The 22,938-nt window shown below is 24.5% G+C and overlaps 1 protein-coding gene across 2 annotated transcripts; it reads right to left on the reverse strand.

Moving 5' to 3' along the window:
* Positions 1–315: 315 nt before the first annotated feature.
* On the reverse strand, positions 316–22,353 carry LOC114122230 (dihydropyrimidinase). 2 transcript variants are annotated; one of them, XM_050207553.1, is made up of 14 exons: positions 22,020–22,353; positions 17,185–17,240; positions 13,091–13,185; positions 8,670–8,743; positions 5,182–5,292; positions 4,991–5,118; positions 4,058–4,237; positions 3,882–3,995; positions 2,945–3,195; positions 2,628–2,853; positions 1,791–1,901; positions 1,545–1,688; positions 907–1,099; positions 316–829 (listed from the first exon to the last, which is right to left on the reverse strand). In XM_050207553.1, the coding sequence occupies exons 2-14, from the start codon at positions 17,230–17,232 to the stop codon at positions 750–752; spliced, it is 1,755 nt and encodes a 584-aa protein (XP_050063510.1). In that variant the 5' UTR covers positions 17,233–17,240; positions 22,020–22,353; the 3' UTR covers positions 316–749. The 2 variants fall into 2 exon arrangements, with proteins under 2 accessions (XP_050063510.1, XP_050063511.1); XM_050207554.1 differs by lacking the exons at positions 17,185–17,240; positions 22,020–22,353 and adding an exon at positions 6,452–6,587 and having other exon boundaries at positions 13,091–13,147.
* Positions 22,354–22,938: the final 585 nt, after the last annotated feature.

Here is a 22,938-nt window from a genome sequence, read left to right on the forward strand (position 1 = left end):
CTTACCAATTTCTATTAAATAGTCAGCAATTGTATGATTTTACTATTTATTAAGTGGTGCATTAATATTTACAACAGTTATTAACAGTCATTAGACGTCATATTAATTTTTTTAAATTTTGTTTTTTAGCCAATGTCTTACATAACTTATAAAAACTTAACCTTAACCTTAAAATAATTCTTATTAGGTACATATTCTTGACAATTAATAAAGAATATTCAACAATTGGTTATGAAATGTCTTAAAAATGATTATTTTGTTTACATGATGCTTCAATTATAAGTTGAAGATAATATAATAAAAAGTAAAAACAAATGTTAGTTCTAAATCAATTGAATATAATTAATAATAAATGTATTAAGTCATATAAAATGCATATACTGATAACAAGCAAAACACAACATAATATTATTAATAATTTAAAATTCATAGCTAAAGTAACAATCAATTTTAAACTTATATAGATTGTTATAAATTATTATTAATTGCATATCAATGATCAAAAAAAGTTTCTATGCAGTTTATTAATAAGTTGTTATAAATAAAAATGTACAATTAAAGTAAAAATTGTGATAAAATTAACATGACTTTTTTTAAATAATTCACAGAATAATGTATTATTCGTACGTTGTAGTTTAAGCAGTTTCAATAAAATTAAGTGAAAATTAATCTTAGAGATAACATAATGTTTAAAACAAGTTTCTAAATGTTGGACTAGTAATAGAATAGAATTTAATATTATAAGTATATTACCAAAAACCCAAAGACTGTCCACCAGGAGGATTTCTTACACGAATGCTTGACTTCTTAACAGGATCATTAAACTCGGCTGAAATTAATATTTTTCTCATTATCCTCTTAATACTTATGAAATATAAATAATTTTTTACTGATAATTTTACTTACAACTGATTGAAAATGTGGAGCTCTGAAGATCTCGCTGTCCTTCCATACGCATTCCTTTTCCTGTATGAATCATAGGAGATTTAGTACATGTAGATACATCACTTGTGACACTTGATGGTGGAGAAATTTGCAATTTCAGTTCCTTCAATTCCTTGATGTTTTTGCTTTCATCAATGACTTCTATTTCAGATACCTTAATATTAAAGAAAAAAAAATAGTTTATATGAATTAAAATAATATTATTATTATTTCAATGTTAAATAATGATAAAGTTATCTATTCTTATATAATTTAGCAATTTTTCAATATGGTGAAATGTAAAATTCAAATTTTCGAAATTCAAATTCAGATAAATAACTATTTAATTAATAATTCTATAAAATTTTGTTCTATAATTTATATTAGTCATTTAAATATATATATTAGGGTAAAAATAAAAATAAAATAATATATTTTCAAATATAAATCTAAAACTAAAAATTTTGATACATCAATAAATAAATAACACAATATACTGATATTTTACAAATAATAGAATTGTGAGAAAAAAATGATTTATTTAATGTAATTCTTATTTGGGTACACTAATTTAAGTGACTAGAATAGATTACACATAAATACGAAAAAAATGTACATACTTTTTCATTGTTGTACACAAATTCTGAATGTGTAGGCGTAGGGACATATTTTCCATGACCTTGAACAACTTTTAATTGTCCTTCATCTACACAAACACGGCCACCAACTAATACATACTCAGGAATACCATTACATTCCATTCCCTAAATTAAAAAATGTTGGTAAAAATATATATGATTGACTATTTTTATTTGTATTATAAATTGGTATAAGTTTATATTAGTGACAAATGGAAATATATTTACTTCAAAAATATTATAATCAACAGCCTGATGGTGAGTTTTTGCAGAAATAATGCGCTTTCCTTTTGGATTCCATATGACTATGTCGGCATCTGACCCAACATCTATACAACCCTAAAAATTAATGTATACTTAAGAACAAAAAACAAATTTTATAGGTTAAAAAAATAATTTAATCATAATACACAATAATAAATTAAACAAGTTTTAATAAAATTAACTTATCACTTAATCAGTTATCATAATATATATTCTATTCATGTCCGAGAAGAAAAAAAAAAGAATTTCACGCAAATCTAATACCATTGTTAAAATAATAATTGTTTTGTAACCATATTTACTTAACAACTTTTGTGTATATTATTATATTATGTAGATTAATTTAAATATATTATCTACCTATTTATACCATAAACTTATTCACAGTTATCTACACTGTGTAGAAAACCGTGCAATTATATTAACAATAAAATACAAATATGACATAAATGCAATTATATTTTATTATAAAAATTAAATAGATATTAGTAATATAATGAATGCAATGTTTTCTGCAACAATTAAATAAATTTAACATGGTAAAATAAATAAATTTATTACTTTAAAAAATATTTCATACTATATAAATATTTCGTACTTAGTGGTATAGGTTGACTAAACTTTTTTCATTCAGAATCTTTTTTCATAAAAAATGATACATTATTTTCATTCAAATTAAACATATCTATGATAGTAACCCACTTGACATGTAATGTATAGAAGAACAGTACCCACTTGCCCACCTGTCGAAATAACCGAAAAGTACCAATAAATGTATAGCATATCATAAATAAAACTTACTTTTCTGGGATAAATATTGAAAATTTTGGCTGCATTTGTACTAGTAATTGCAACAAAACGACATGGGTCGAAAAGTCCTGATACCACACCTTTTTCCCAAATAACAGACATACGATCCTCAACTCCATTAACACCATTAGGTATTTTTGTAAAATCACCTTTTCCCAAAGATTTTTGATCTTTGTTAAATGTTGCATTATCACTTCCAGTTGTTTGTAATTTATCACTAGGATATTAAAATATTTTAACTTTTAACATTAAGTATGGTAAAAAACAGAATATGATTGTGCAATTAAATTTCAAACAAGTAAAATTACCTGGCTAACATGTTTAGTAAAAAATTTGGAGTATCAGGGTCAGCTCTTAATGGTGGACTTAAGACATGTGCTGCAGCATCATGCCAACACGTTAATTTATTTTCATCCCAATGTGTTCCAACAGCAGCTGCTAATGTCTCACCAAAAATTTTAGTATTCCCATTTTGTTTGATTTGTTCAGCACGATGTTTTGCTAAAACTTCAGCAGCTGTCTTACTCATTACATGAACAACATACAATGGTGATCCTACCTAAAAATATAAGTATATAAAAATCAAAGCTTATGCAAAAACATATACTTGAATTTATTTATATTGCCGTTGATTGATAAAATCTTTACTGTTTACTAAAATAGGTATTAAATAGTTCTAGAATATTAGTTAATTTAGGTCACAAAACTAACAATTATTCATTTTTTCAAAATTTAACAAATATTTTAAAATTTTAAAATTATTAATTTTCTACAAACGAAAAAAATGATAAATCTATTGGTGTTTATGATTATAAGAAAATCAACTATCAAATCAAGATCACAAGAAAAGGTAATTAAAAATAAACTTTTCATTTAAATCTGGGATTATTAATTGATGATTTTAATAGTATTATACTATTTGAAATTTGAAAATAAATATTAACATATTTTTAGTTACAATAACCAGTGGAATGATGACTATAGTTTCAAAGCATGGCTGTCCGATGTTATAAATTTAGTATGGCAAAAAATCTACTTAAAATTATAAGGAATTTCAAATATTTTAACGAACAAATAAATAAATAAATCTTAATTTTGATTATATTTTTTTGTTACGGTACTACTGGGAGGCCAAAAACTAAGTATTTGAATGTTTGATTGTGATTTTGATAATGGCTCATTATCTACTTGGTCACCTGGGCATTTAGACACAACAAAATTATTTTTATTTGAGTATAATTGTACCTGATTTGATAATGTACAAGCTCTATTAACAGCTTCTGCTTCGACTTCTTCAGGTCGAGATAATGCGTGTCCGTCAGGTCCATTAATACCAGACTTTAACAACCGTTTTGTGTTCTTAAACAGAAATAAGTTTAGAACTTATTATTCAATTAATAGTTGTATAATATACTGCTTACTTCAAACACTATATCTCCATTTTCAGCATGTACCATTGGAAGTGCACCAAGCTCTTTGCATGCTTCAAAACTGTTATATAATTCGGAATCAGTTACCATAAAAACTCCTTTATATGCCATAAACATCTTAAAGGAATTTATTCCATGCAATTTGCAAAGTTCTTCCATTTCTCTTTTCACCTAAATATTATAATTAATATTTAATAATAGCTAATAAAATTAATTATACGCAGGGCTAGGATTTGTAGGCAAGAGCATGTTTTTTTTTGCTACGTCCGAATGAAATTAAGTGAGTAATGTCTGCGATTTACATTATTGTAATGAAAATGGTACTATTTTTATTTTGCATGTTTTTGCATATATTGAGGCTAATGCATATTTTTGCATGATTGTATTTATTGTATTCAAGCATATAATAATTAAACTGATCAAAGTACATAACTTGGTTTTTTGGTCAAACATAAATTTTATTTTAATAAATATAATCCTATGGTACAATATACTATGCACATTCGCCAATCATTTATAATCGAAAATTTTAAAAAAATATGTGGTCATAGCATATAAAACATATATTTCTACTATTCAATGAGAATTATAAATTTTATTACTAAAATAATAATTAATGCATGCGAAATATTAATAAATAATTTTTAATTTTTAATCTCAAATATATGTATTATATAACAATCAGCTAATCAATGATGTATATCAATAAATATAACTATATTTTTGTGTGTATCTTTTAAAAATTAAATGGCATATTTTGCATATCTTGGTAAATAAAATGCATATTTTAAAATTTTTTATTGCATACAAATCCTAGCCTAAGTTTATACACTATTGGATTGTATCATTGAATAGCAAATGCATTGTATATTAATAAATTGTTGTAGAAATGAGCAAAAAAAATTAATTCAGGTTAAAACTTACTTCATCTGACCACGAAGTAACACCTATATGTAGAGCATAGTCACAGCAAACTTTATTTGTTGCCCGTGTTCTCCACTTATGATAAGCATCTATTAAGGACTCGCCCTTATTTGGTAACACAAAATCAACTACAATAAACATAATGGTTATTTAAAATAACTTTATTTTATAAAAATTAAAATATTCCATACTAATCATTGTTGTTCCGCCAGCTATTGCAGCTTTAGTTCCTTGATAAAAATCATCCACTGACACTGCTCCCATAAATTCTAATTCCAAATGTGTGTGAGGATCTATACCACCTGTAATTTAACATTTGGTATACATTTTTTTTTTATAAATAAAAATTATAAAAATACCATTTAAAAAAAAAATCAAAATCAAAAATTATATTATAGCACTTACTTAAAATGTATTATAAATGTGTAATACACAATTAAAATTTTTGGATAAAAATATGGTATTTTCCCTATATAATCTACCATTTAAATTCAAAAGATAATTGTTAGATTACTTATAATTCCTAATTTACATTAGAATACAGTGAGTTATGACAAAAGTAAGACTATATCAATAATAATAAATATAAATAAGACTATAACATCGCATAAAAATCAAAACGCAGCAAATCTAAATATCTAAATCTAAATAAGTTTTAATACATATGTTTTAGCAAAGTATTTTGAAAACCAAAAGTAATATCAAATACCTAGTATTGTTTAGTATAAAGTTGTCTATTGCTTTTAAATTATAATTTTGACCATGCTGTGTTAAAGATGATACATGTTGTGTAAACAAATTATTTAAAATCAGATTATAAATATTTTATTATATAAAAAACTTAATAATTAAATGTTCAAAGTTTGATATTTTTGTTAAGCTTTTATTTCAATACATTTTTGAAATAAATTAATAATTTAAAAATTGTTATAATAGATGTTTTTTTGAATTTAATTTTATGTAATTTTTGTTTTTAAATATACATTTCCCAAAGTATAAAATGTTTTAGCATTTGTACCTAAAAATCATTTTGTGGTTATACCATAAGCTAAGTAACAAAACTTAACCAATTTTTAAAAAATATAAAAAATTTTTATAAATCCTTTTGTAAGTGTCAAAAATGGGTAAAATATTTTGACATTTAAAAAATATAAATAGTGAGATTATTTTATGAATGACCCAACACCTAATTACCGAGTAATAAGTATAAAAATAACTAAATAACTGACTTAAAACTTATAAAATATGTTATATTATGTTAAAATGGATTTTTAAGAAATATTTAGTTAAATTCTATGTATAAAAAATATTATGCATTTATAATAATCTCTTAATACTTTTATACATCTAGGTATTTAAAATATGATAAAATTATGATTTTAGTATAATAAATGTTGTTTCCATCCTACCATCTAATAGATCTGTTAATTTATTCATGTTCATTTTAAACTAATCTTATACCTCAACTTGTCTGGATATCATTTCAAACAATTAATGCACGTCTCGATATTGTATTTTACCCAGCAGAGAAGTTGTGCTTGGAGCTCCGAGAGATGGTGATGGACGTCAAAATAATTTACACAGTATATAAACATTGCTGTAATAAGATAATTCTTTGTCATTGGTAATGTAAAACATTTAATTTGAAGCTAAAAGCAGAATTAATATCATATAAATATTATCTTTAAACGTGCAAAGCATGTCCCACCAGTATTGAAAAACTAAGTAGATGATAATTGATACTTGAATTATGTTTTGTTTAAAATTAAAAATTAGTGATTAGTAATTACACTGATGAAAAAATGGGAATAATTATGCTATATTATAGAAGTAGTAGTTTTTTAGTGCACTTAGCACTTTGTGTACTTCATTATTGAGTTAGTTACTGTAATAAATGTGTTAAAATTGAATTTAAAATTAAATGATCATATACTATAAGCAATTCTTAATGTAATTGGGTCCCAAATTATCCTTCAATTCTAAGGATATTTTATAAATTTATTTATATTACTATAAGTAAAACAGTAGGTTGAATTAATTTTTGCCATAAACATCATACTCAATATAAATTATAATATTACTATTCTTAACTTGATTTGAATTGGTTCGTGGGATAAATACCTTAAAATTAGTTAAAATATTTTAATAGTTGCTTTGGGTATAGAAATAATAATACTAGTTCCAAGAAGTTATGTTTCTATGATTAATATTTTTTGAATAACAACAAAATAGTATATCATTTAATAATTATTTTTTTATGTCAATATTTTAATTTCAAACTAGTAAAATAAAACAGATACGAAGTAATATGACACTTGATAATTTGTTTATTTTTTGTTTTAACAGTAAGAATTAAAAACTTTTCATAGAGAATCTTGAATTATATTTTCAATCTCCATTAGAATAAATAACTTATGAAAAATCGAGACTATTTTTGATGATTTTCAAATACTGTAAAAACCAATTAAGACCTTGAATTAAATTTTAAAATTATTTTGATTTTTAACCAACAAACAAAATTGGAAAAAATACTTTTGACCCTTAAGATTAACTGAAGTCAATGTTGTTTTTAAATATTGCCTAAAAAGTAGAAAGATTGGAACATTTATGCTATTCCAAAATATAATTTCAGATACAAAAAAATAAACAACATTTTTAATCAAATATTTACATTTATCATTCTACTCAGAATCTAAAATTCAATATTAAACTAGGTATTATAAGTTATTTAAATAACATTAAGCATGTATTTAGTTTTAAAAGATTTAAATTGGTTTGAATAATTGTCTAATAATTTTTTTGGCAATAAAAATAAAATTATTAAAATGTATTCACATTTTTATATTTATTTAAAATTTGACCTATATAATTTATTAATAATATTGATTAATTAATTTTACCTACACTTATTATAATTATTATTTAAATTATTCTTTTTATCATATAATATTAATAGTTTTAGTTTAAGTAGTTAATTGATAATATAACAAATAAATATTATTCATGATATAAATTTCAATAATTGTACTCATATTATATCTTTTCAAAATATTTTAAAATAATTAATTTATCAATTTTTATAAAAAAAATAATAAATAAATAAAACCATAATAAACCAGATTTATTTATATTATAAATATTCTTTGGATTATGGCAATGATTTATTATTAATAATTTAAAACTATTATCTACCAATAAAAATTAGATTTCTTAATATCTTGCCAACATACAATGTCCATCAATAACAATAAGAAAATTTCTTTTTAAATGAGACCTAACACAAACACATTATCCATTATTCTATTATAGACTATAGTAGTACTACTAACAATATTTTATGAATATTCTCAGTAATTAATTCATAATAAGTACAAAAAACACTAGTTACATAATCTTCACTTAATTATACATGATTAATAGTATTATTTACCTTTTATAGACGTTAAGTATTATGTACTTAATACTATCTACTCATATGTTCTGTTAATAAATACATTCCCAAATAGTAAATTTAGTGTAAAGCTTAAAATATTTTTTGATAAAAATAACATTGCAATTTAAAACTTTACCACTATTTCCAAAAGCAATGGTAAATCATATATTAAGGTTACATACATACAGAGGCTATTTACAGCAAGAAAATAAGAATTATATTTAAATAATTTCTTTAAAATTTTACCTGGCATAACCAACATTGATGATGCATCAATAACTCTTGTACCTCCTGGTATAATGAGATTGCAACCAACCATTCTAGTATAATAAAAAATAAAAATATGTATTAGTTCATCTTTAATAAACAAACATAAATATAATTTATATATAATTATATTAATTTATATATAAATGTAATTTATAAGAAAAACATGATTAATGTAAGATTATGAATATAAAGTTAAGTTTAATACAAAAATTGTTTACAAAGATTAAGAATAAGAGAAAAAAGCGGGCAAGTGGGTACCGTTCTGCTGTTCATTAGGGGGCAGGGTTGACCTCGGACTAGGGTAGGTTAAATTTGAATGCAATGATAAGTATCATTGTATACGAAAAACGATTCTGAACGAAGATGATTTGTCAGCCTAGGATATAATTTCCAGTGGTTGGTTAAAAAGGTGGTTTATGTTTTAATGGCCTGAATACACCAACATTTAAGTTATTTTATAATTATTGTAAGCTAAACTTATAAAAAATCTTGTATTAAATTTTCAACTCTTAGCTACCTATACAAACATTTTTATGAATTATACCTACAAAATAATTTGCAAATATTCATAATTTTGACGAATTTTTGCAAAATTTGAACTTAAAATGCTAATAAAAAAAAATTGTGCCTATGTATTCTTATAATTTTTTAATCACTATAAGAATAACATAAGAGGAACTTTGTATAAAATTTTCAAGTATTTTGATAGGGCCAAAAAATTTTCACCAAATGTTTATGTTAGTGTTATCTATATACAGTTAAATTTTCAAAAAATGTTGACTTTTTTGGCGTTATTTATAGACCATTGAAATTATCGATTTTTATGAAAAATTTTTTTTGAAGTGTCAAAAAATCGAAGTATCATTATAGGAAAAATTTTAAGTGCGTTTGAATATCAAATTTCTACAAAATAGCGTAACGATAACGATCTATCCTCAAACGATTTTAAATATTTGTTTATATTCAAAAAGTATAAGTCGTAGATACTTGAAAATTTTACCAGTTATTTAGATTGGCATTTTCCTTACATGATTTAATTTTCAAAATATTTTGACTTTTTTTCAGCTATTTATAGACAACTGAAATTTTCAATTTTTCTGAAATTTTTGGCCCTATCAAAATACTTGAAAATTTTATACAAAGTTCCTCATATGTTATTCTTATAGTTATTAAAAAATTATAAGAATACATAGGCACAATTTTTTTTTATTAGCATTTGAAGTTCAAATATTGACAAAAATTGGTCAAAATCATGAATATTTGCAAATTATTTTATAGGTATAATTCATAAAAAAATTTACATAAGTAGCTAAAAGTTGAAAATTTAATACAAGATTTTTCATAAGTTTAGCTTACAATAATTATAAAAGAACTTAAATTTTGGTGTATTCTGGCCATTAAAAAAATAAACCACCTTTTTCACCAACCATTGGAAATTTTATCCTAGGCTGACAAATCATCTTCATTCAGAATCGTTTTTCGTATACAATGATACTTATCATTGGATTCAAATTTAACACTTCTTACTTCTATAATATATAATAGTGATCCACACAACACCTAATGCACAGCAGAGCGGTATATACTTAACTGCTTTGTTTTTTTTAATTTTAAGGACGCATAATTTTTGGCTATATTTTACGAGTTCTTAATTTTTATACATTATATATATAATTTATCTGTAATCATTCCAATCATAAACATTTAGTATTTACACCGTAAATGTTTTACTACAACCGTAATGTTTTTTTTCTGTGTTCACTGATGCGATTTTGTGTCAGTAAAACCAATCTACATATTCGCTTATACAAGATGACCGCGATATGCAATACACGCTTTCTTTAAAACATAAAATATTTTTTCGATTTGTCAATCAGATATTCAGATTTAACACAACTATACTGGTCTAGTACCAGGTATTTCTTTTAATTTTTACTCAAAATTGTAACCATTTTACATGTTTTATTGTCTTTTTTTTGTAAATGTTAAATAAGAACGTAAAATATATAAAAAAAATAATAATAAATTAGCGATTGTTATTCATTAAATCAACATAGGTATTCGATCGAATAAACAATTGTTTCAGATTTTTAGTCATCTTATCTTTTTAATGAATCTAATACAAAATCATGAAGAGAAAAATCATTTTTTGTTTTTGTTATTCCAAGGTTAACTATGCATTTGTATATTAACTATGTTAATTACAAATTATTTGAAAATGTTCGTGATTTTGATTAATTCCGTCAGTAGTTTCAAACATAAATAAAAAATGCATTGTGACCATATAATTTTGATATCTTTAAATTGCTGTAAAACAGTTTATGAGGAACATAGTATCAAATATTTTTGATTTTTACTAACAAATAATAAATTGAAAAATATTGAATATTAAATCTCAAAAATGGATTAAATATCTTAAAAATTAAGACATGGCCAGAAAAAGCTATAATTTAAAAATATTTCAATATTTGGTAAAAATATCGAGTGTTTAGTCTTTTTTAAAAGTTTTTATTATTAAACTATAACAAATAAACAAAGTATATTTAATTAAAAACTGGTTTTGCGTAAATATTCTCGTTCTTCAGTTTTTTTTTATTAGTTTTTCTCGATTATTTTAGAAAGTTAAGGGAATTTTTTACTTGACCTTCGCCACCACGTATAGTTCCAATAAAATCCAATTTTTTAAGAGAAACCACTCAAAAAATTAAAGATTTAATTATTTCCACTGATACAAAACGCAAGTCAAAATCCAAAATAAAATAGAATGTAATTTAATAGCAATAACGTGTGTTTACTATTATTTAGGCTAATAGTCAAATTATATCCAATTTAAAAATAGCGGATATCCTTTGAATATTAGATAGGTCAATGTAACAACATACTGATAACAGGGGAAGGGTTCTATCAAATTAAAGTATAATTATTATTACTGGAATACTAGGGTTTGAATTTATACGCAAATACGCAATACCAAATAGTAAAATATGCATTTCATTTTATTAAAACATGTAATAAAATATACAATGAATTTCCTTGAATTTACCAATAATTTCCAAAATATAAAATTATTTTGCATTAAATAGAGAATGAATAGTTTTTTTAATAATTTTTTTTAATTACAAAGGCTAAATTCCTGTCGTGCGTTAAATTTACTTATAAATAAATTTATATTTTAAAAATTTTTCATTTTTTTTTCATCAATATCTCTGATTTTATGAAATTAAATATAATTGTTTTAGAGTAATAATGTAACATACTGTGGCATTTATAGCCTTTTAGTTTCACTACTTTTGGTGAAATATACCACAAGTTCACAAAATATATTTTTCCCTTGTTTCTTGTTATAGTATGCAATAATATGTATTACACTTAAAATATGAAAAAATATGTAAAATAAAAATATATCATTCGTGAACATCACTAACTAAATTTGTAAAAAAAAAAAGCTCCAAAAAACATAATTACATACATAAATCCTAGTTCAAAAAATAACATGCCAAAATGTAGTCTGAACGTAAATTTGAAATTAGTTAAACTAAAAAAGGGAGTGCAATTTTTGAAATGATTATTATTGTAATATTGTGATTATATATACATATTATATTTATATTTTACAATAAAAACTGTATTAATGGGAGCCACATAAGAGGACGTCACACCCGCATGACGTGTTATCTCCGTCTTACACACGTACGACAAAGTAAATGTTCGTTCTCTAGTTTCGAATGTTTCAATAGGTAGTATACTTTTAGTTTTGATATTAGAGCGAACTAACCTATTATCAAAGTTATAGGTAAGAACATTATGTTCTCTCGTTGGTTTTTTACAATAATTTAATTTTTAGGCACCTAAGTTATGAGTATGAAAAATATTAATATTTGAAAATGTTCATAATTTCCATAAAAATTAAAATATCGTGAAAAACCTTACCTATAACTTTGATAATAGGTCAATTTGCTCTAATATCAAACCTAAAAGTACACTATTGAAACTGGTGAACGTGTCGTACGTGTAAAAGATGAAAACAACATGTATTTTAATTTTTAAGTTAATTATGAGCATTTTAAAGTATTAGTACTTTACATACTCATAACTTGCTTAAAAATTAAAATATCGTAAAAAACCATAGATCTATAAGTTTTATAATAGATCAATTCACTCTAATATTAAAAATAAAAGCACACAATTTAAACTGGTGAACGAAAATTTACTATGTCGTATATAGTGTAATAATCTTAATACGCGTGTAATACGGAGACAAGACATATAACCCAATCACAAAAAATTTAGTACAGACTACAGAGTAAACATAAAATATAGTATTCCAAATATTCCAATTCATTTTTTTTATGAATAGTTTGTTTATAATAGTTTATTATATTATACAATATACATACTTAATAATGCCGTCTTCAATATAAACATCGCTGTCGAACATTTTGTCTGCATTAACAATCTTGCCATTTTTTATCAATATACGGTTTTGCGAGCTCTAAAACAAAATGTTACTTATTACAATATTATACGAGTAAGCTCTGACGAATAACTTTAATTTCAACATCATCTAGTAGTTTTTTGACAACAATTATATTTTATTACACCTAAGCTTATAATTTAATAATTCTTAAACCAATTTATTCTCGTAAAATAATATTTTTAGTTATTAACATAATTTGTAACGATTTTTTTGAAATATTAATACTTTTAATCTAACAATGGCATAGTTAAGGAATAATAGTTCATAGTTTCAAGTATACTTTGTAATTGAGTAAGTCAGAGTAATGAATATGTTAAATACGAATTCAGTGAGAAATCATTGCTTAGTGCTTACAAAAAACGATTTTAAAGGATATGGAAGCAACAATTTCTTAGAACATTCTATTAATATTTAGTATTTAATATAAATGATTTATTTTTCTATAAAAACGGCTGTAATATTATATGATAATTGGGGAACGAATTTATAATACTTATCAACCCAATAACTTTACCTTATAAAGTTATAAATAATAATAGATTTTAGTTTATACTTTATAGTTTATGTTATAAACTTATAAATATGTTTCAGTCATTTCTTAGTAAAATGGTAATGAAATATTATATATTATTTATATATGTTTGTGTATACAACTATAAAAAGCATATTTTTTTTAAATATTTATAAAATTTTTGTTAATAACAGAAAAAAACACATTTTAAAATTAATATTCTCCGATCAAATACTTAAATGCTTAAAATAAAATATTAATACAATTAAAATATATTATAAAAAAAATATTTATCATTTTATATTTTAAGTGGAGCCATAAATGTGTTGAATTTACAATGATGTGTTTATTATATTATTTATTATTATTATTTTTTTTTTTGTATAAGTGTACAGTGTACACGATAAGTAGTTAATAAAATGTTTCGATTTTTAACTTTTAAATTTGTTTTAAAAAGAAAATTGGATTTATTTTTTTACTTTGAAGATATAAAAATTAAAATTACTTATTTTTATAATAGGGTGAAAAAATAAGAAAAACAGGAATTATTAACGTAAATCAAATTTTTGACAAAATCGATTGTTTTTTTTTTACCAAATATTTAAATTATTGTTTTCTATTTACGATCAAATTTTCCAAATGTTTTAACTCTTTCGAGCTATACTATTTATAGGCATTACAATTTTTAAAATTTTTTTTATAACTGTTGATAAAAAATTATTTGCTAACATAAAAATGTAATACATGATTTCTATAAGTTTTTCTTGTATCTTTATAAAAATATTAAAAATAGAGAAAACTTTTAAATTTTATTAAATCATAAAAAATTACAACTTTTTTTGTATTCAGAAATTCATAAAAACTTTTCATTTAATATCTAAGTTTTAAAAATATAATTTAAATTACTGAAACGTCTGAAACTATAAAATAAATTAGTAGGTAGCTATATAATATAATATATTATATATATATTATTTTGTATAGACATTTTAAGTTCAAGTTCAAATTTGGACGAAAATACTTATTTAAATATAAACAACAATAACCGGATAACTTTGTTGTAATTTAAAAAACATTAGTCGTGGGAACTTAAAACTAAAGTATATTATTATATTATTATGTAAATATTATATTATATGCAAATACACAATGACATTTTTGATTTATTGTATAATGTTACCTATTTATAGTTTATACCATGAATTTATTAGTACTATTTACGGTATTTACAGAGAGATGTTATTAAATTTTGGGTATACAGGTTTAGTTGAAGACCGTCACTTATATCTCTCATATTTTCTTTGAGCAGATAAAATACGAAAAAGTAGGTTTATACCGTAGTAATAAACGATATTTTAAGAATAATGTTTGGTAAATCCTTTGTTTGGTAAGAAATTAATGATATAAGATAGGCGCAATAACAATGGTATTATATATAATATTATTGAGTATCTATACCTACTTCTGTTGTTATATAATCGTCATCACTGAAATATTCCATAGTAACTACTAACTATATCGTATACATACATAATACCGTAGTACTAAAACAAAAAATATGAATTTCCTACAAATTTATAATAGTAACATGCATGATGTTTTATAAGTAGTAATATTTTTGCAAAACGCATATATTATTCATCAGACTAAAACTTGTGATAATGGACATGAAATTGTTTTAAATGTATTAAAGAGTCGGTGGCAATGCCACTTAAGATCATATGTATCCAAAAGACAAAGGCGTTAAGCCCAATAATTGACTACAAAGTTCTAAGATAAAATTACCAAATTTTATTCACTTTATTTATGGTTGGACTCATGATCTGACATTGATGGACTTTTATAAACGTGAATTTGGACTGAGCAAAAGCTACTTTTTCTAGTAGATTGGAATAATTATATTAGAGAAGTAAATGTATGGAAACTTTCTTAGGGTGATTCAAAAATAGGAGGTGCTGGTTCCATTTCTGAGTTTGACGAAAGTTAATTTATCAAACGTAAAAATAATGCAGGTCGAATACTGCCACAGCAATGGGTATTTGGTGGTATATTTACATACATATTATAATATATATTGTGAAAACAATAAAAGCTTCATCGTATATGTGTACTTTATAGATCGGAAAATACGTTATTAATTATTATTTATTACCAATAATTTATGATCGTATACGAGTCGGATCGACCATTTCGTCTGATTTCTGACGAGCCTATTAAATATCCAACAAATCAGCTGTTATATCCGCTTAACAGTAAACCACAATAATTATAACTTTGTGGAATCCACAAATTTGTTAATATTTATTATATTTATTTTATTGTTAATAATCATTAAACGTTTTTAAATATAGTAAAAACTCATTAATTGTTTTTTTTTTATTATTTATTTTTTTTTTTGTTAAAATCTCATTTTTTGGTGGCCCTACCTTATAATTGTTGGCCTCCCATTGGCCCTACCTAGCAAAAAATCCTAGCGCCGCCACTGTTGTGGATCCTAAAAGTGGAGTTCATACACATAATGTTGAAAGGATGTGAGGAAGAGTGCGAAGTGGGGCAACAAGAAACATAGAGGGAATAAAAGAAACTTCTTCAATTCATATTTAGCAAAGTTTATGTGGCGAAGTAAACTAAACGGACGTAATTAGTTAGATTAAATATTGAAAGATACACATCAGAATTTTGGCCATCTGTATAAGTTAATGTATTTTTACTTTTGACGATTATTTTATATTTTTCATATTTTTATATTTAAATAAATACATGAGATAAAACTGATATAAGTACTTTTTTTATCAATAGTACAAATTGTATTAGTTTAAAACAGATGATAAGCACATCGAAAATACGAGAAATACAAGTGACAGGCGTCAACTAAACCAGTACCAAATTTAGATTTATATAAGTTGATATAATGTGGTATAAATATTGTTACAATAACTAAATACTAATAAATAATATTAATATAATAAATAACTTTAATTGCTATATCAAAAAACATATCATGAAATTTACAAATATATAACTGATATAAGATGACACTCTGACAGACCACCATCTTAGCTCAGGATCATCAGAATGGTACAACATTGAATTCAAATTTAACATGCTTACAATAGTGACCCACTATATATCTAATATGCATCAGAGTATTCGACTGCCTGTTCTTTAAAAATTCAATTAAAAATGTTTGAGAATATAATAGTAATTTTATTGTAGATTATAATATACTTGGTGAAGAATTAATTCTGAATAAAATATATTAATAAAATGTACTAATTGTATTATTACAGTAGGTTGTAATGATGTAATTTTATTATCTCACACACAATATAGTGTTAATTTAATTAACATAATACGATGTGGTTCAGTGAATAATTACTATGTAGTTATTAAAAATATACATTTTTTCTCATAAAATTAATTAATTAATTTCATAACAATAATATGTGTAGCTAAATAACACATAAACAATATTTTATACTTCTTACTAAAAATAACGTTACCTGTAAATGTATAGGAACTTTTTTCACAGGATTTGATTGGTTGGCCATATTTTAATCTGAAAAATATTTAAATAACATATGTGAACAATAACATTCTATAATCATTTTCAGTTTCAAGCGCATAGGAAGTGCTAAGGAATTTATTTTATACATTTAAGAGTAATTATTTGTACTTGTTGTTAAAACAGAAGACATATTATTAGCTATTTTCATGTTAATGTTAATTCATTACAATTTCATATTATTCTTACTAAGATTGAAAAAAATTATGTTGTACCAATCATGAAGTATGAAAATCAAAATATAAGCTTTACAAATTAGAGGAAAAAAATATAAAAAAAACACCTAATTTTTTGTGTATGATATATATTATATAAGATAAAATTTTTTACCACGGAATTATTCTGTGTTTTAATCACATGTTTATAAGTATCTTAAAATATTCACAGCAGTCTCTATAATAATTTATAAGTTGGTTAAGTTTGTTAGTATCAATATAAAACATTAAAAAAAAAAAAAAACAATTGATTTTAAGTAGGTATATATTTACTTTCAGATAATTAATATTAATTATCCAAAATTCATCATTTAATAATAATTTAAAAGTTTACGAATTGTTTAGGAGATAAAACAAATCTTATTTTACTATAATATATTACATTTTGCAGAATGCTCAAATGAATGTGCTAATTTTATAATATGATATATAATGTATGTTCTTCAATCTTTATATTTGATATTGATTTCTAGTAATAAATTGGATATGATTGATACTTTGGAAAGTTAAAAGTAGAAAATTCAAGCATTTTTAATAATAATTAGGAAAAACTAACAAAAATATTTTAACACAACCATAATAATGTCCTACTAGAGATAGATTTGAAACTTGATACATATCAAAGCGGGTTCCTTGGTATTTTATTAAATATTTATATCTTTAACTATAAAGAATAAATTATAATAAAAAAGTTATCCTTATAACTGTGTTTTGTGTTAATATTTTGTACGCATAAATTAATATTTTATTTTTATTACTATATAGTTTTAATCTTATTTGTAACTGTTTTTAAAGCGATTATATATTTATTTTATGAATAAATAAGTATTTTAAAAGCAATAAAAATCAATAAACTAATAAAATTTATTATGTTTACACAGCCAAGGCCAAATGAGACATTAAGTACATTGAATAGGTACACTGTCAAAAATAACTAATATTCAAACTTTTGACTAGATACCTATTACCTATTGTTGTATTACATAGGTTAGGCTGTAGCCTATAGGTACAAGTGTACAACTACCTATTGTACAAAGCTAATAATTTGAATACTACCTTCAAAATTCATTAACATATTATAATAATAAAACATTTGATAAATCGTATTTTGACCATTTAAAAAATAAATAATAGTATAAAAATACTTCATTAGTAACTCTTTTTTACAAGTATATATATATTTTTTTTTTGAAACGATGTTAATGTCAGGATTACATGGATACCTAAGCTATTAAGTTATAGCTATTTAAAGTTTGTTATTTTTACGGTTTTATGGATTTATCCAAGGTTAATTTATATAATAAATTGAAGAGTAATTTAAATTTAAACTGCCCAAGTAAATATAGCAAAGGAATGACATTGTCGATTTTTATGTGCTGTTAAAAATGTTAAATGTGAACTAAAATTATTTAATTCTAAGGTGAAAAGGCATTTTTAATTTTAATGGAATTTAAGAATTAGATAATCTATAGCCAACCTCTTCACTTATTAAAATATTTAGGACACTACTTAAGTATTGTTATGTTTAGGTTGTTATGTTTTGCGGTAACTAAACACCATCACTAAAATTTTGAATATTGCCTATAAATGTTATAGAAAGGTTTTTACATATTATACAGACTACCTGGATCGATTAAGAATTTACTGGACAACTATAAATACTATTATTTTTTATTTATTTAATAGCAAATATATTACAGTAGAACCTCTCTAATCCATCATCTTCGGGACTGGGGGTGTGTTCGGAATGCAAAAAAGGTCGGATTATCAGAATATACAGAACATTTTTTTATATACATACAAGATTATATCAGAAATTTATTATATTTTACATTACTTAGAAAAAAAGTCAGTTATAGATTTTTGTTTAGCAAATGACATTCTAGACTTAGCTACAATATTCCTCCATTTCTTGATCCACAAAATTTCCATAGGTGTTGAGGTTGAATTTTGCTCTATGTACTGAAGGGCAATATCAAACACCTTTTTGGCATCAGTGTGTGAAATCTGGGTAGGAGGTTTGTCACCATCACCATTAATTTTAAATAATATCTACTATAAATTAGAAAATTCAAATAGTATTTTTAAATTACATAGTATTCATGTCAATAATACTATGGTTAGATCAGCCGAAGCGGCGGACCAGCCGAGGACGGACGAGAGGGGTTCTACTGTATAATATAAAACATCATGGTGTATTATTATGTATTTTACATAACACCATTTAACTATATATAAAATAAAATAATACAAAATTAGTATTGTAAAAAAACATTCTAAATCTCTAAAATTTGAATCAAATCAGTTCATATTGATGAGATTTTGTTAAATGTGAATCAAGGTAGTGTAGTGTGGTTTCTATGTGGACTTTATTGTGCCACATTACTGACCCTCCTAAGTCATAATAAGATAATCTTTCTAAATTGTGCATGTGGTTTATAATATGGCTTCATGATTATTTATACATACCTACTCTAACAAGTGTCAAAACTCCTCTCTCTTGAAGCATTAGAACTAATTCTTGTTTGATAGTAACCACAAATTCATATTAAAAATAAAATATCTAAATATTGCAAACAGTTTAGATAACAAACGTTAAAGAAATAGTAAACGAACTATGTGTACTATGTATTTGAAGTTCTTTTATTGACATATCAAAAATTATTATCAAGTTCATTATATATTATTAGTTATTACTCATTATATATTAGTTGCTTAATATTAGATAATATTTAAATTATTTTATAAGTGAAATACTATATACAAATATTCAAAAATAGTATTAGTAAATATAATACATTAAGTATAGGTACTTGGGTAAATTTCCAATTGATCCAAGTAATCTGGATAATATATAACTATGTAAATAGGTACCTAATCAAGGATATATTGGTAAATAATATCTTGAGTAAACAAAAAATAAATAAAAATAAAAATGGAATAAAAACCCATATTTATTATTTTTTATAATCCTCAGTATCAACCAACAAATTTTAAAAATATAAGACCTATAAATATGTTAAAAATTGTATTATTAAAATATTACAATAAATTCCAAATACTTTAAATTTCTTAATTTTTCTTTTAACTTTTTTAAATCTTGTATTGTCTGCAGATCTAAGACATAGTAACCATGATTTCACACAAACTTCTGATTTCCAAAGATACGATAGAGATATTTATTATAATTAACAACAATTGAGAAATATGTTCAACAGTTAATCTTATTTGGAGATCATTATATATAATATTTAAAAGGCCTTGTCACACTTGACTGTGGAACACGGAAATGTTTGAACACAATTAATAATATTTTAGAATTTTTATCTTCTTCCAAAATGCTCTTAAACCGTGAATTGCATTATATTTATTCAAGAAAAATCAATCACATATTTACGTTTCACTTGGTCTTCACCATACCTTACACCAAAGTTCAAGGGTTCTCAACCTTTTGGGGTACACGCCCCTTTTCATACTATTTTATGATATTATGTCTTTCCTCGCCATAATAAGATTAACTTATGCCTAAAATATACATAAATAAATTATTTTAAATTTTCATGCATCCTTAGGAGAGAGCGCCCCCCCCCCAAGTTGAAAACCGCTGCCTTACACCAACCAATTGAAGCTATGTAGCTTTATCGAGGATATAGATATCTTGAAGAATTGAACGTCAATATTATTTTTAATTTCATACAATTTTAAATATTTAAAAACAATTAAAAAAATAATATACCTATTGTAATTTGTTACCATATACCGTTATAAAATGAAATATTATTTTCGTGTATATGCATATCTTAAGAAATACTGTTATGAGTATACCCTGCAACACCCCTGTACACAAACACAACTATTATAAAATAGGTACATACCTATTACACAATTATTAGTTTTTTACTACATCATCATTTACTGAAATATATGATAGAAAATAATAATTTCTAACTGAATTGGTTATAGTCACTTATTGGCTATTATTAGCCTACTATTTATTAGATTTATAGTATGAAAGACTATTAAAACTATAACATACCTAACTACACTTTTCTATTTTTTCTCTGAAAATCTGAAATTACTGTAATAGGTAGATAACAATAATAATTAAGAATCAATAGGTTATCTCAAATGGTATACTGCACATCCACTTCATAGGCGTGTTCACATTAAATTAAATTATTGGCAAGAGTACAAAAAATAAATAAGTATAATTTATAGTGGGCATAAAATGATACAACCCTGATAAAATGTATTTGAAATTTCGCCATAAGTATTATAAATAGTCAATATTGTATTAGGTAGTAATTTACAAGAAATCGAAATTCAGTTGAATAAAATAATAAATGTTGATCTAGGCTCGAACTCTATAATTTACAGGGTAGTAGGATATCGGACATCAGCTGCCCAACCGCCCCAAAAACAATAACAGACACGCCTACATCGAACACAAATTTAATCGACCTTTTATTATTAATTATTTATAAGGACACAGGTTCAAGACGGCAAAATTAAAATAATTTATAATAACGAGATGATGGGTAATTTAAAAATAACTTACCGAAGATAAAATCGTACTCGCGCGTAAGACTGATATGTAAATTGATCAAATAGTCAAATAGAAAAACCTATCGAAAGGGAGAATACGTTTCTAGAAACCGACAGATCGGCGGTGGACAGTACGATATTATACTATCAGTCAATAATTATCACGGCAACAATAAATATTGGAAAACGAGAGAACGAAATGATGTTGTATTATTAACACTATAATAGTATTTAGTATTAACGTCGTTTGTGCGGCGCGGAGGCGACGGAACAAGACTCGACCGTAGCGTACGCGATCAATCACTGCTTCACACTGACTCGGCGTTCGGTGTCGTACAACTACACCGTACGCCGCCGTTGATAAGCCTCGACGGGTATCAGCGGAACTGCGGAACATGCGCTGCGCCTGCGCGCGTGCGTGCGTGTGCCGCGCGAATTGTACGGCGTGCGAGTGTTGCGCAGGCGCGCTCGTGTGCGTAGCGGCCTACTTGTTATATAGTGGAACAAAATTATAACCATCGATTTATAAAACTAGACGGCTACGCATCCGAGCGGCGAGCCGCGCAGACGGCAGATGCCGCCCAGGACGCGGCTGTTGCTCCGATTCGAAAATAATATTATAATAATCTAATCCGTCGGCGACCGTCCCCCCCCCCCATTTCGCGTATTGCACATCGTAACGTAAGTACGATACGTTCAAACAATTATTTTCCTAGCAAGTGTAAATATTGAGTTACGCTATTCGAGGTGTAACGTGTATTACCTATACCTATACATTTATAATTTATGTGCGTGTGTGTGCCGCACAGGTATCACAAAACAGCGTCAATATAATACCTGTTAGGTATAATATATATGACATAAATAAATAGGTCACCGCCGTAGTGACCCACTTATTATTGACGGTACGGTACTCGGTGTCGTGTAAACGA

Source organism: Aphis gossypii, chromosome X, assembly GCF_020184175.1.
Source record: "Aphis gossypii isolate Hap1 chromosome X, ASM2018417v2, whole genome shotgun sequence".
In the NCBI taxonomy this organism is placed as follows: Eukaryota; Metazoa; Arthropoda; class Insecta; order Hemiptera; family Aphididae; genus Aphis; species Aphis gossypii.